Here is a 16,313-nt window from a genome sequence, read left to right on the forward strand (position 1 = left end):
CCCTTAGTTTTTCTAGAAATCAAAAAGTTTATTCCTTTGTAAAGGTACATTGTTTTTAAGGAATTCTAGGGTGCCAAAAAAATTACCTCCAGAATTTCTATTCCCAGTTTATTTATTTATTTTTAAGGATTTTACTTTTTTATTCATGAGAGACACAGAGAGAGAGAGAGATACGCAAAGACATAGGCAGAGGGAGAAGCAGGCTCCACGCAGGGAACCCGACGTGGGACTCGATCCCGGGACTCCAGGATCACCCCCCGGGGCCGAAGGCAGGCTCTAAACTGCTGAGCCACCCAGGGATCCCTCTATTCCCAGTTTAAATAGCTCTACATTCTGTTCATTCTGACCCATGTCTTTGAGTTCCATGTTTAACCTTCGGACCATCCCCACTTTTGTTTTTGTCATTGGCACTCTCCAGCACCCTGATTCTCCAGACTTATTTCCAGTCTCTTCTCTTCACTCTAGCTAGGCTTCATGCTGGGCTTTTCCCAGCTCCGTAAATACATCTTGGCCTCATAGAGCCTGGTATTTCTCATTTAAATTCTCATCACAACTCTATCATTTATCCTTTGGTTTCCTGTTTTGTTCAGCTGTTACATCCTTAGCACAGTGCCTGACACATTCTATATTCTCTTATCATTTTATTCTGAATAGTCTTTTTGTCTGCAGCCAAAAGGAAGTTTATTGGCCCATGTAGTTGAACTGTCCAAGATTCAGGTAAAGCTTTATCTAGGATCAAGTGATGCAGCCAGAACCTGCCCCTGTCCCATCGCCATTTCTTTTTCCATTTTCAGGCATGCTCTCCCTTCACTGTCCCAGGATAGCAGCCAACAATTCTCAGGACTACATGTTATATAAATCTTTAGAGGTGGTTGGATAGGGTGTGAGAGAAAAGTATCTCTTTTCCCCAGTATTGATCAGAAGTCCTTAGTTTCCTTCTAATTGATAAGCCCAAGACACATATCCATCCCTAAGTCAGTTTTCTGGCCAGGAGATGGAATCCTGCTGATTGATTTATATAACCCCTGGGTGTAACCTCAGAATAGCTTCCACCTGAACCACGGGGTTGCTGCACATTTGGGAAAAAGGGAGTTCCCAAAATCAAGTCATGGTATTTCTGGTGGAAGCATAGGGGGATAGATACCGGGAAACCCCTCTTCCCCAAAAAAGTCTATTATAGTGTTTAGTAAATAACAACTGACACTAGAAGGTAGGAGAGAGGAGGAGGAAACATGATATGTAAGGCATCACAGTCTGCATTGTCTCTCACATAAGGTCATTTGTGGGAGAGCAGGAGGTTATTACTATAGACTTTGGTTATATGCAATAATTTAATTGTTTCAAAGTCAACACTGTAGAATCATATTTTGAAGTTCAGGAATAAAATGTTAATTGTCCTGCAGTATTTGAAGCCCAGTGCAATTCAGTTTCATGAACTAAATGGCTTCCTTTTTCCTTGTTTTCAGGGCTCTGAATTTTGATTATGTTAGCCGGAATTAGAGAAGGTGCTGAAGGAAGTTTGAGGAGCCTATGAGACATCTGGTTGGATATGTCCTATAAACAGTTACATATCAGAGTTTAGAACTCAAGACCGGTCTGGGAGTAAATGGGAGCATATGGGTATTAGAAGAGGTAGCACCTATTAGAAGAGGGTGCTAGTGAAGAGCTCTTATTCTCCTCTGTAGCCTACTTCCCCCACTCAGACACAAATGAAAGGTCAGTCTGTTTCATTCATTCATCAAATAGAAGTGATTAGCTACCATAGGGTAAGGACTGTACCGAATGCTGGTCATGTGGCAGTAAACCAGAAGTCTTTTTCTTATGGAGCCATACTGCTTGGATTTGAATCTCTGCTCCACCACTTGCTAGGAGGAAAACCTTGGGCACTTAACTTCTCGGCATGAGTTTTCATATCCTAAAATGAGGGTCTAAGAGGACTAATAGGGTTGTTAAAGTATTACATGAATTAATAGTAGTAAACTGCTTAGAACAGCTCCCGGTGCATTACCAGTGCTATATATGCATTTGCTGGTATTACTACTATTATTATCATGGCTTAAGTCATAAACATAAAAAGCTAGCCAAAGGAGATTATATAGAATACTGAGATTGAGGACTGGGCCCTAGAGAATGTGAACCTCTAAGAATTTAAATAGATGTTCAATAAATACTCACTACTTTTGCTACCCTTCCCTTTTCCTTACTCAGAGGTACTTGCTTAGCATCGAAAGGATTGCTTTTATTTTCATATTACTCTGTTTAATGCTTGAGAGTACCTAGTTTCTTGTATTTATCTTCTATAGTCATTTAAATTACTCTCTTCACAGGCACCTGGGTAGTTCAGTCAGTTAAGTGTCTGGTCTGTGTTAGGCTCAGGTCATGATTCCAGGGTCCTGGGATCAAGTCCTATGTTGGGCTCCCTGCTCCACAGGGAGTCCGCTTCTCTCTCCCTCTGCCTCCTCCCCTCTGCTCATGCTCATGCTCATGCTCATGCTCTGTCTCTCTCTCAAATAAATAAAGTCATAAATAAATAGATAAATAAATAAATCTCTCTTCACTTTCTCTACTTCTCCATACACACTTAATCATACTTTTTGTCTGCTTTTTTCCAGCCTTCCAATATATTCTTTACAGTGGATGATGTGGTCAAGGTTGGAGACTTTGGATTAGTGACTGCAATGGACCAGGATGAAGAAGAGCAGACGGTTCTGACCCCAATGCCAGCGTATGCCAGACATACAGGACAAGTGGGGACCAAACTGTATATGAGCCCAGAACAGGCAAGTTTTTCCTTTTCCTTCTGAATTAAAAATGGGGGAAAAAAATGAATTAAAAATGGATTTTAGTTAGCATGGCTGCAAGCTAGTTGTGCCCCATGAATCTCTATCCACATTCTTTTTAAAATACCCAATAAAATAAAATCTGAAAATTATGAAAACTGGTAGTAGTGTTCACAGGCAGCAGAGGTAAGGTTCAATTTCTACAACCTGAGTTGGGGCTGGCTTAAGAAAAACACTAGGCATAAAACATGTGCTCACCCCTGAATCAGAACCTGATATGGGATACCTGGATGGCTCAGCAGTTAAGCTCTGCTTTCATCTTGGAGTGATCCTGGAATTCAGGGATCAAGTCCCATATCAGGCTCCCAGAGGGGAGCCTGCCTCTCCCTCTCCCTCTGCCTATGTCTCTGCCTCTCTCTCTCTCTCTCTCTCTTTCTCTGTCTCTGTCTCTAATGAATAAATAAATAAAATCTTAAAAAAAAAAAAAAAAGAACCTGATAGTAACCAGAAATTTAGAAAAAGACTTTGAATGCCTCTCTCCCAAATGTCACTCCAGTTCTTCTTGTGTAAGCTGTGTAGAAACTTGTTTCAGAACCAGCTAGAGCCAGAGGTACTGTCCTGAGCTGCTCGTTCTGGTAATTCACAAGCAACTTCTAGAATGTACCATGGCAGAAAATAGAGATAGATGGGCTGGGATTTATTGCCTTGTGGAATCCTTAGTCACCAAAGGAAAAGCACTGTGAACAGGACACAGCCTGGAAGAGTGGTGGGAACAGGGCATTCTGGGATCATCAGAGAAGCATGCCCAGTCCAGCTAATGATACTCACAAGCTTATATATGCTTCTACATCAGTGGTTCTCAAACTTTTTGGTCTCAGTACCTGTTTATACTTGTAAACATGATTAAAACCCCAAGAGTTTTTATTTTTTCTTTAATTTAATTTAATTTTAAAAAAGATTTTATTTATTTATTCATGAAAGACACACAGAGAGAGAGGCAGAGACATAGGCAGAAGGAGGAGAAGCAGGCTCAATGCAGGAGCCCGATGCAGGACTCAATCCTGGAACTCCAGAATTATGTACTGAGCTGAAGGCAGAAGCTCAATTGCTGAGCCACCCAGTCGTCCTTTAAGAGTTTTTCTTATTGGATTTTATCTATCGATATTTTCTATATTAGAGGATAAAATTGAGAAATTTATAAAAATGTTATTTATTAAAACTAGCAATATTAAACCTATCACATCTTAAAAGTATTTTTATGAAAAATAAAAATAAATATTCTGTAAAACAAAAACAAATTAGCAAGAAGAGTGACATTTATTTAGATTTTTGCAGATCTGGGCAGCCCGGGTGGCTCAGCGGTTTAGCGCCGCCTCCAGCCCAGGGCATGATCCTGGAGACCCTGGATGGAGTCCCACATCGGGCTCCCTGCATGGAGCCTGCTTCTCTCTCTGCCTGTGTCTCTGCCTCTCTTTCTCTCTGTGTATTTCTCATGAATAAATAAATAAAATCTTTAAAAAAAATATTTTGGCAGATCTCTTTAATATCTGACTTAAAAAAAGATAGATTCCAATGTCCACAATAGCCAAACTGTGGAAGGAGCCTCAGTGTCCATCGAAAGATGAATGGATAAAGAAGATGTGGTCTATGTATACAATGGAATATTACTCAGCCATTAGAAACGACAAATACCCACCATTTGCTTCTACATGGATGGAACTGGAGGGAATTATGCTGAGTGAAATAAGTCAATTGGAGAAAGACAAACATTACATGGTCTCATTTATTTGGGGAATATAAAAAATAATGAAAGGGAATAAAGGGGAAAGGAGAAAAAATGTGTGGCAAATATCAGAGGGGGAGACAGAACATAAGAGACTCCTAACTCTGGGAAATGAACTAGGGGTGGCGGAAGGGGAGGTGGGCAGGGGGTGGGGGTGACTGGGTGACGGGCACTGAGGGGGGCACTTGAGGGGATGAGCACTGGGTGTTATTCTATATGTTGGCAAATTGAACTCCAATAAAAAATAAATTTATAAAAAAAAAAAAAAAGCTAGATTCTCTGGAGGCCTGGGTGTCTCAGTTGGTTAAGCATCCGACTCTGATTATCAGCTCAGTTCTTGATCTCAGGCCATGAGTACAAGCCCTATGTTGGGGTCCACACTGTGTATAAGTCTACTTAAAACAACAACAAAATGAGCTGGAGTCTCATATCTGCTTTTGTTTTTAATCTGTTGCTCTGTTATTTTGGCTAAAATAAATGAAGACAATCTGACCTCACACAGATAGTTGGTTGGAAAGAGAGGAATATTTAATAACATTTTCAGGTAATTGTGGGTATTTGTCTATGATGGTACATCAAAACTCAGTAAGCATTTTTAACACTCTGGAAGAAGGGAGACCTTGCTTTTTCTCTTGTTTTACTTTATTCCCAACACCTGCAGTGGTACTAGAATTCAGCAGGTGTGCAGAAATGTTTGGTGGATGAATGAATGTGAATGTCAGTAAGAACATAAACACTAGGTGGTCTTGGCCACCCCACACACTGCTGTCTTGACTGGATCATGGCTTGCGGCTGACATGTGTGCATGTGCACACATGTGGGTATGTGTTTGTTGGAGGAAAGGGTTGCCATTTCTGAGAAAGGAAGAGATTCATGATAAGTGGTACTATGTTGATAAGTGATACTATGTTGTTGTTGATGATACTAAAAAACAAGGATAGCTAGGGAAATGTTGCCATAGACAATACACAATAGTAAAAATACGGTAGTTAAAAATGGACAGCCATAATTCTCTTAATAATTTCCTTATTCTTCTCTATTCTTAAACTTTACATTCTTAAATATAGAAATTGTCACTTTATAAAATGTCCCTTTAAAAGTCTCTCAAGAGGGTGCCTGGTTGGCTCAGTTGGTTAAGAATTGTCTTACTCAAACTTCAGAAGCTGTACTAAAACATTGTTTTAAAATATATTTTATCAAAGCTCTTAATTTTCTTATCCTACTAGGAGAAAATGAGCACAGAGCAGCTAATTTTTACTTGGTTGAAATTACCAAGAAATATAGTTCATTCTAGTATTGCACAGTGATAAAGCAATCAATTTAAACCTCCAGAGGGTATGTTATATCCTACCCCCCTGTGTTTTTCAACTTAATTCCTTATTTTTTAGAAATTTTGTAAAGACTACTTTGTATTCATGAAACTACATTTTTTTTTCTAAGTGTATTTAATAATACTTTTCCCCCCTTCATTATATATGAATCTATTCTCTATAGAGGGAATACAGGAATGTGTAAGGAAAAAATAAAAATCACTTACTAAAAAAATCTCTAAAACATTAACAGTGGTTATATTTCCATATATGTGTGTGTGCACACATACACACATGCCTTACAACATGTATTTATACATATCTTATTTTGGAAAACAAAATTGGAATTCTCATCCATAAAATTTTGGATAAAATATTAAAATCAAGCATTTCCTACATTATTAAATGTTTTTAGAGAATAGTTTATAGTATTCTGGTAAACAATTCATTCAACATTTTGGACATTTTAGTTACTTAAAGATTTTGCCGTGTAACTATCCCAGTGTACAAATCTCTGTCCACTTTTCCACTGTCTTTGGGCAACAAGATTAAAGAGGACTATTAAACGGAAGTCATCGTTTATTTCTGAGTTGCTTTTCGTGAAAGTGTGTTAGTTTATATTTTCCAAATAGTGTAGAAGGTGTGTTCTTATCACAGCACCTCTGTAAGCTCTCTTTTTGAACATACTGTCTTTGAACACTTCCCAAACCCCAAGGATAAGATAAAGGTAAGGGGAAACGGGGAAGGTTATGCCACTGATGGAGTCATTGAAACTTTCATTGAAACTTTCCATCTAATACGCCCTGCACGCAGAGGTGGGCTGGCTGGTGGAAGGAGCCAGGTTGATGAATGTCAACTGCAGTGTAGACAAGAGGTGGTCGAGGGCTTGGAGTCCCCTCATTAAGAAATGCTTCTATGGGGACGCCTAGGTGGCTCAGTGGTTGAGTGTCTGCCTTCGCTCAGGGCATGATCCTAGAGTCCAGGGACCTAGTCCCACATCAGGCTCCCTGCATGGAGCCTGCTTCTCCCTCTGCTTAAGTTTCTTTCTCTCTCTCTCTGGGTCTGTCATGAATAAGTAAATAAAATCCTTAAAAAGAAAAGAAAAGAAATGCCTCTATGGAGCAGTTTCAAAGTGAAGCCCTTCTTCTAAAGTTTGCCAAATATGAAGTTCTGTGCCTAGGGTAATTTTCACAAATAAAAGCGTTCTTCTAAGTCCCAGGAGGTCACTTTTAATTTGAATGAGGCTTTGTTTAATAGAGTAGTTGGGCTGTAATTCGTCCGTTCATTTTAACAAATAAGTTTTTATTGAGGGCCTTCTCTATACTTAGCCCAGTGCCGGATGATGGAACAAAAAAGAGGCAGTTCCTTCCCTCCAGGACTTTATAATCTAGTTGTGAACAATAAGAAATATGCACACGTAAAATACAACTAAGAATGCAAAGTAGTCCATAATTAAGTGCCGTAATGAGGGCTAACCGCAGTTGATTAGTGGTTTGGAGTAATGAAGATTTTCTCATAAAAATGGGTGAGGTCTAAGATGATTAGAAATGAGAGATCTGCTTTAGATAGTGTTGGCTTTGAAAATCTTCACCTCGGGGGTAGTTGAGTAGCTTTTACTGGCTCCCACAAACTTTTTTAGCATTGCAAGGCTCCAGGTTTCTTGGGGCCTATTTTACTGATGCATATCTCAGAGCAGTACCTGGGCTTTCCTTCTGTAATGCTGAGTAGTTTAATTACTCTTGCTGTAGTGAGTTGAAGAAAAGAGGCTGCGGAGATTATTAACTCTTTGCTCACGTTTTTGTTTTTTTTTTTTGTTTTTTTTCCTCACGTTTTTACCCATACATTTATATGTAAACCAAGGAGTGACTAGGTCAGCTTTGGGATTCACAAATGCCAAAGTATCAGTTGTATGATCTCTGTTAATTTTTTTTCTAATATTTCTTCCTTATATGGTATTTCAGATTCATGGGAACAACTACTCTCATAAAGTGGACATCTTTTCTTTAGGCCTCATTCTGTTTGAATTGCTGTACCCATTCGGCACTCAGATGGAGAGAGTCAGGGTAAGTTCCCCCTCTGCTCAAAAAAAGTGGAAAAATAGGGGCATCTGGGTGGCTCAGTGGCTGAGCCATCTGCCTTTGGCTTAGGTCGTGATCCTGGGATCGAGTCCCGCATTGGGCTCCCTGCAGGGTAACCTGCTTCTCCCTTTGCCTGTGTCTCTGCCTTTGTGTGTGTGTGTGTCTCATGAATAAATAAATAAATAAAACCTTTTAAAAAAAAAAGTAAGTAAAAATACAACCTACAGAATTGGAGAAAATATTTGTAAGCCATATAGTTGGTAAAACTCTAGTAAACCAGAGCATACAAAGAACTATTATGACTCAACAAAAAGACAAAGAACCCAATTAAAAAATGAGGAAAGGCTTTGAGTAGACGTTTCTCCAAAGAAGATACACAAATGTAATAATACAACATTATTATTCATTAGGGAAATCCAAATCAAAACCACAATGAGATACACTTTACAGAATTTAGGACAGCTGTAATAAACAAAACAAAACAGAAAATAAGTGTTGGCAAGGATGCAGAGAACTGGAAGTCCCATATTTTGCCAGCAGGAATGTAAAATGGTGCAGCTGGTATGGAAAACAACTCAACCGTTACTCAGAAAATCAAACATAGTCACACATGATTCAGTAGTCCTACTCCTAGAATTTCCCCAACAGTAATGAAAACATAGGTCCATAAACAAACAAGTGTTCATAGTAGCATCTTCATAATAACCAGCAAGTAGAAACAACCCAAATGTCAATCAGCTGATGAAAGGAAAAACAAAAGGTGGTATGCCTGTGCCATGGAATATTACTCAGCCATGAAAAGAAATGAAATACTGGCACACGCTACAACACAGATGAACCTTGAAAATGTTACACTAAGTGAAAGAAGCCACTCACAAAAGGCCACATATTGTATGATTCCATTTATATGAAATATCTAGAATATACAAATCTACAGAGGCAAAGTATATCAGTGGTTGCCAGGGGATGAAGAGTGGCTGCTTAATAAGCTGCTCTTCAGGGTGATGAAAATGTTCTGTAATGAGATAGTGGTGGTGGTTATACAACATTGTGGATAGAATAAGAATCACTGAATAGGGCACTTTGAAATGACTGAAACAGTGAATTTTCTTTTCAATAAAAAATGACTAAAAAGTGTAGTTGTGTAAAAAAAATTTGGTTAAATGAAGTCAGTATTTATCTTGACCATGAAAATGATTCTGTGCTAAAGCAAATGTACTCTGGCTTGCTTTTCTTTCTGATACAACTTTTTTTTTTTTTCTTTTTCCAGAATCTCCTTTTCTCAATTGCTGAGTTTTCTATGAACCTTTGTTGTAATTTTTAGCATGTTCTGTCACATGTCCAAAATGTTTTCCCCCATACTTCAGTATAGCTTGTATATCTGGGTTTTTTTTGTTTTGTTTTTTTCCTTTCCTGGAGTCTTTTCTTGCCAAAGCTTTTGTCCTCCAGTGTGAAGTGATTACTTTCTAGACCTTCTATAAGTTGTCTTCCCAGGACATACTTCCTGCTCCCGGCATGGATCCCTTGTTTCCTAGAGTTCATGTTGCCCCTTGCTAGAGCACATTCTGCAGTAAATTCCTCAGAAAGAACATATGAGAGAGAAATTTTTAGCATCTGCAGGTTTCTAAAATATATTTTATATTCTTCAACCTGTTGATAAATTGGCCAGGTTCTAATCCTAGATTGGAAATAATATCCCTCAGAACCTTAAAGGTACTGCCTTATAGTCCCAGCACTGCTGCTGAAGAGCTGGTGCCACTTGGACGTGAGATCTTTGGAACTGTTTTATTTTCCTTTCTGGAAACTCTTAGGGCTCTTCCTTTATCAGTGCTGTTATGACATTTAGCCCTTTCACTGATCCTTTTTTCCCTCTCATTTATTATGTTTTTTTTTTAAGATTTTATTTATTTATTCATGAGACACACACACACACACACAGAGAGAGAGAGAGAGAGAGAGAGAGAGGCAGAGACACAGGCAGAGGGAGAAGCAGGCTCCATGCAGGGAGCCTGACGTGGGAATTGATGCCGGGTCTCCAGGATCATGCCCTGGGTTGAAGGCGACGCTATACCGCTGAGCCACCCGGGCTGCCCTATTGAATGTTTTTAAACTGGTAGGTTTCTTCAGTTACAAGATGGGACTCCTTCAGTTCTAGTAAATTTCTTGTATTTTTGATAAGTTCTTCTCCACTTTTTCTGTTTTCTTTTTCTGGAACTCCTGACTTACTCCTATAAATGCCTAATTTTTTCTCCTACCTCCCATCTGTTTGTCTCTTCATATACTGTTCTTTGCAAGAGTTCCTTAATTTGTTATTCTAATTTCCTAATTTTGTATTTTGACAATCCAGTTTTTAAATGTCCAAGATTGTTCCTTTTTATGACATTTCATTCTTTCTACATGGACTCAGTATCTTCTCTTTGAGAATCTCAATTATGTATATTTATATGCTTTAAATATTGTCTCTTCTGGAACATAAAGAGAGTGATAATATATATGAAAACTTTCCAGTAAGATTTCAAAAGCTTAGTTTTATACTCAGAATTTAACACAATCGACTTGGGTTTGGTGGGTTTCTTTCACTCAAAAAAAAAAAAAGAAGGGGGTACCTGGCTGGTGACTCTTGATCTCGGGATCATGAGTTCAAGCCCCATGTTGGGCGTAGAGATTACTAAAAAAAAAAAGAAAGAAGAGGAAGAAAGAATGTATTCTTTCATATCATATACAAAGAGGCTAGATACTAATAGAAAAGGTTACCCACTTAAGTCACAAATGTGTACTCATAAATGAATTATTTTTTACACAAATCAGTCCATTCTCCATTAAATTCAGGTATCAGTATGATATGTACAATTCAAACATAATTATATCTGAATTGTTTCCTAGATTTCAGTAATTTGATGGCATGTACATCTGTGGTCAGGAAGCATTAATGTGTAGATTATCATCAGGTCAAGAAAAGCTGTTGATAAGTTTTCTATCTGTTTAATATTCAGCCTTTCCCCTTTGTCACTCCAGTAGAGCATCAAAAAATATGTTTAAATAAATAACATGTATTGAAACATTTAAAAACAAGTAACACTTTTCTCTTTTTAGGTCTTAACTGATGTAAGAAATCTCAAATTTCCGCCACTATTTACTCAGAAATATCCTCGTGAGGTTTGTATAATTATAATCTTTTCTTTTCTTGAGAATCAAATTTAGAACCTAAAGGGTTCTTAGCAATTAATTCATCAGTTTTCCATTTTACAGACAAGGAAGCCAAGGTGTAGAGAGAAAAAGGACCTGATCCCAAAGAGCATACAACTTATTAAAAATCACAGACAGGAACTTGAGCTGGGTGTTCTGTTTTCCCCACTGGGTGATTTTGTTTTCCCCACTGGGTGTTCTGTTTTCCCCACTGGGTGATTTCCTGTGTGTGCACTGTAGCATCCTCTCGCTTCAGTAAGGCTGAACTCCTAGCACACTCTAGGGAATAGAGCTGCTGCTGTGACTGTGCCATTAATTTATTTTAGTGCATTTGGGAGGGAACTTAAAAACTGGCTTCTTTCTTTAAAGGGGGGGGGCACATTGATTATGTGTGTTGGAGTTCAAGCACTCAGAGTGACACAGTAAAATGGTTCAGAAGAATAGGAAGTAGAAATTAAACTGGTCCTAATGGTGAAAATTGTGTGTAATGAATCTTTGAAGTTTGTTTTGTGCTGCCTTTGTTATTTTCATCCCGTACTATGTTTGGTCCACAAACACATCATTTAAAAATTTACACATTGATATATCTTGAATTTTCTTAAATAATTAAATTGAAGTAAATTAAACTATCTGTTAATTATCAAATTAGGAAAAATCTAAATTTACCTGTCAGTATTGTAAGCATAATGAAGGATTGCATTGAAAGATAAAATAAAATAAAATATTTTAAAAAGAGACTTTATAAAGATACACTAAGCTAAGATGAAATATGTTTTACTAAAATTTATTTTGTTAAATATTTTCAAAGTCAAAGAATCAATTTCCAAGGTGGCTTTTTTTTTTTTTTTTTAAAGATTTTATTCATTTAGGGCAGCCTGGCTGGCTCAGCAGTTTAGCGCCTGCCTTCAGCCCAGGGCATGATCCTGGATACCAGGATGGAGTCCCACATGGGGCTCCCTGCATGGAGCCTGCTTCTCCGTCTGCCTGTGTCTCTGCCTCTCTCTCCCTGTGTGTCTCTCATATAAACAAATAAAAATCTTTAAAAAAAAAAAAAAGATTTTATTCATTTATTCATGAGAGACATAGAGAGAGAGGCAGAGGCACAGGCAGAGGGAGAAGCAGGCTCCATGCAGGGAGCCCGATGTGGAACTTGATTCTGGGACCCTAAGATCACGCCCTGGGCTGAAGGCAGGCGCTAAACCACTGAGCCACCATCCCTCCAAGGTGGCTTACAAGAATAAGATTACATTAAGAAGGACTCAAAAAAAATTGAGGAAAGGGATTAAGTACTGATCTCTGGCATTTTAATTGAAATTTTTATTAAGACAATTGTACATTCACATGCCGTTATAAGATGGAATTATTTTTAAAGTCATATTATGTCTGTATTTCAAGGATATGATTTAAGACCCTTTATTATATGTTAGAAAACAGACAATTACCACAAAATGGGCTGTGTCTATTTGGAGCAGGGGTGAGCAAACTATGTCCCACAGGCCAAATGCAGTCTGCTGTCTAATTTTGTAATAAAGTTTTATTGGGACACACCCGTACCCATTTGTTTACTTATTATCTGTGGCTGCTTTTGTATTTTAACTGCAAAGTTGAGAACTTGCATCAGAAACTGGCCTGCAAACTTAATATATTTACAGAAAAAGTTCTCTGACTCATGATTTCATAGACTGTTTCAAGGTCTAAACCTGGCCCTTTGTTATAAAATGATTTTTATATTTCAGCATGTGATGGTTCAAGACATGCTTTCTCCATCCCCCATGGAACGGCCTGAAGCCACCAACATCATTGAAAATGCTGTATTTGAAGACTTGGAGCTTCCGGGAAAAACAGTTCTCAGACAGAGGTCTCGCTCCATGAGCTCATCGGGAACAAAGCATTCAAGACAGTCCAGCAACTCCCGGAGCCCTTTGCCAAGCAACTAGCCTTAATGTATGCTCGCACCCCTATCAGGTGGCACAGAATAGCCTCTTAGGAATGTGGCTTTCCAAAATTATGAACTTGAAAATTCTGTTCTTTGCTCAATTTTACTTTGGACTGCTTTTTCTAAGTCATATTTAAACTGGATTTGGGGGCATAACCTAATTTGAGCCAACTCTATACTGCTAAACTCCAGGAGAGGGCTATCAGTAAATCACGTGTGGTCCTTCTTCTTCGTTGGTCTCTTGAAAGTGGCTGCCAAGCTTTATAGCCCTCACCTTTGCCTGGGAAGGTAGAAACAATCCCTAAAATACAGAGAGAGAATTAAAAGGGAAATATTTTTATAGTACAGAAGAGAGTTCTACATGTGGTAACTATATTGTTCTAGAAATATGCTTTCTAGAGATAAGATGATGATTTTGAAACTAATTTCCAAAAAAGCTGACTCCATTTTTGTCCTGGTGTGTAAATGAGGAACCTGCACTATTTTGGAGGACAAGTAGCACAAATTGTATAATGGTTTATGTCCATAGCTAGTTTTATAGTGATATTTGTAGCATTACATAGCTTTATTCCTTAGATGGTTCTAGGGAGAGTTTAAGAGCTTTTTGTACTTTTACCTCCAATAAAGGGAAAATGAAGCTTTTTGTGTAAATTGGCCAAAAGTTCTGGTTTGGGGAAGTAAAAAGCTGTAGTAAGATATGAATCATATATTACAACTAACTTCTTCAATTATGGACTTTTAAAAACCTACTGAAATCTTAAATGTTTTATGTGTAATCCTGTAGGTTGATACTTTCCCAAAACTGATTATAGGTAACAGTTTCATCATCTAACTTGCTAACATGTTTTTATTTTTCACTGTAAATATGTTTATTTTTTATTTATAAAAATTCTGAACTCAATCCATTTGGGTTGGTGGTGTACAGACGCACTTAAGTGTGTTAAGTATTGTGACTTCTTTCAAGTCTAAATGATTTAATAAAACTTTAAAAAATTATTTATAGTTGACTCTTATTTTGGGGAATTAGCCCCAAGTGGTCGCTTTTCAAATTTATAAAATGGAATCATAGGTCTAGGAGGGTCATAACCCTATTTTCTTTTTTTTTTTTTTCCCTAAGATTTTATTATTTATTTGAGAGAGGGAACAGCAGAGGGAGAGGAAGAAGCAGGCTCCCACTGAGCAGGGAGCATGATTCAGGACTCAGTCCCAGGACCCCGGGATCATGAGCTGATCTGAAGGCAGACACTTAACAGACTGAGCCAGGCAGGTGCCCCATAACCCTACTTTCAAGAAAAGTTTACCTAATCTATTCCAAGCAGGTCTTCTCTGCTCTTTCCCAAAGTCTGTTTCAAAAGTCACTGGACTCCTTTCATTTATGACAAAACCAAGCCTTTTTTAAAAAGATTGATTTTAGAGAGTGAGAATATGAGCAGGGGGAGGGGCAGAGGGAGAGGGGGAGAGAGAATCTCAAGCAGACTCCCCACTGAGCCTGGAGCCTAATCCAGGACTTGATGCCGGACCCTGAGATCATGACCTGAGCCGAAACCAAGAATCAGCTGCTTAGCCAACCGAGCGATTCAGGCACTCCAGGCCTACTTTCATTTTAATTTTTTTTAAAGATATTATTTATTTATTCATGAGAGACACAGAGAGAGAGGCAGAGACATAGGCAGAGGGAGAAGCAGGGCCCATGGAGGAAGCCTGACGTGGGACCCGGGATCACCCCCTGGGCGGAAGGCAGCGCTAAACTGCTGAGCCACCCTGGCTGCCCTCATTTTAATTCTGTGTGGGAAAGCAGGCATGGGGAGTTCAGGGGCTGGGCCAGCAGGACCTAGTAAGTCCTCAGTGTAGCCAGGACAAAGTCTCCTGCATTCTCACTCAGAACCCTTTTTCCAGGGACGCCTGGGTGGCTCAGCAGTTGAGTATCTGCCTTCGGCTCAGGGTGTGATCTCAGAGTCCTGGGACCAAGTCCCACATTGGGCTCCCCTTAAGGAGTCTGCTTCTCCCTCTACGTAGGTCTCTCTGCCTCTCTCTCTCTGTGTCTCTCATGAATTAAATAAATAAAACCTTTTTAAAAAACACACAAAAACCCTTTTTCCTGACTCCACACCCTACCCCTCCCTTCCAATTGTTGCTTTTCTAGCACTCTTCTGAGCTCCCTGCCTCCACACTTTGCCTCTCCCTCTAGCACTTTGTACTTAATATCACTCATCATTGTCAAGCCGCACATGAGCCAGTCCTCTGCTGCAGATCAGCCTTCTTAATAGCCAAGGCCCGGGGAGCAGGTGTACACCTTCTCATCATCCCAACAAATCAAGCATAAAGCTTGGTGCCTGATGACAGCTGTGCGGTTGGATTGGGAGAACGTCCGGTATGTCTGGCACAGCTGCAGCCCTCCGGAAGTGGCTAGATGAGGAGGGAAAGACACGTACCCATCACTGCAATAAATATTTGGCAAAAATGGAGAAAAGATGGTTGAACAATCCTAATGCTAAAAACAGAAGTCTCAAACCCTGGAAGTGTCCTAAAGGATGGGGGCTTTCTGCTTTCATTTAAACAAAAAGAAATGGCTGGGACACTTGGCACCATGTGGCTCTGCCCAGTGCAGGCCCCCTGTAGCTCTTTCCTCAGCTTCCTATGCATGCCTCCTGACACGGTGCCAGGGGAAAGAAAGCACAGGCACATCTTCCAGGTTTCAGGTTCCACCTTCCTGGGAGGCCACAGTCTTGAAGTGAGTGCTGGTCTGGAGGTCAGGAGGATTGTGAGAACTTCACAAACGAGCTACCTACCCTGCCCTCTGCCTTCCAGTAGCAGACTGAGAAACAGACATCTGTGATTTTGAGGGGGTGGTCTTCTTGTCCATATGGTTTCTCACAGATAACTTTTCTCTAGATGCATTTACACTAAAAGCAATTACATTTCTATGAGAAAGTGGAGACAGAACAAGTTTCCAACCTAACCACGGGCCATAGAGTGACTCGGCCCTACTCCTGCATAAGTCAAAGTCTAAGCAAAAACTCTGAATGCTTTCTGGTCCACTTCTGGGGACATTCCATCTTTCCATAACTAGATTTACAGGGCACTGCTTAAGGAGACATCCCCCTCCAGATTCTACCCATGCAACTACAGTAGCTGCCACCAGGGGGCTCGTTTTCAGCTCTTTCCCCACCAAGAAGGAAATGGTTGAGGTAGAGCTCTTTTCCCTCCTCCAAACAACACATTATGAGACATGTGTATCCA

At 39.4% G+C, this 16,313-nt stretch overlaps 1 protein-coding gene across 2 annotated transcripts in view; it reads left to right on the forward strand.

Moving 5' to 3' along the window:
• Positions 1-14,069, forward strand: part of EIF2AK3 (eukaryotic translation initiation factor 2 alpha kinase 3) — a 64,597-nt gene extending 50,528 nt beyond the window's left edge. Inside the window, exons 14-17 of one of the 2 annotated variants that reach the window (XM_025453876.3) lie at positions 2,613-2,780; positions 7,835-7,936; positions 11,045-11,107; positions 12,874-14,069. In XM_025453876.3, coding sequence (XP_025309661.3) covers positions 2,613-2,780; positions 7,835-7,936; positions 11,045-11,107; positions 12,874-13,074 — 534 coding nt within the window. In that variant the 3' untranslated portion in view covers positions 13,075-14,069. Of the gene's footprint in view, positions 1-1,466; positions 1,717-2,612; positions 2,781-7,834; positions 7,937-11,044; positions 11,108-12,873 lie in introns of those variants that run through there. The other variant, XR_004806321.2, reaches the window with a different exon arrangement.
• The last annotated feature ends 2,244 nt before the right edge of the window (positions 14,070-16,313 follow it).

The sequence above is a fragment of the Canis lupus genome, chromosome 17, assembly GCF_003254725.2.
Source record: "Canis lupus dingo isolate Sandy chromosome 17, ASM325472v2, whole genome shotgun sequence".
NCBI classification, from domain to species: domain Eukaryota; kingdom Metazoa; phylum Chordata; class Mammalia; order Carnivora; family Canidae; genus Canis; species Canis lupus.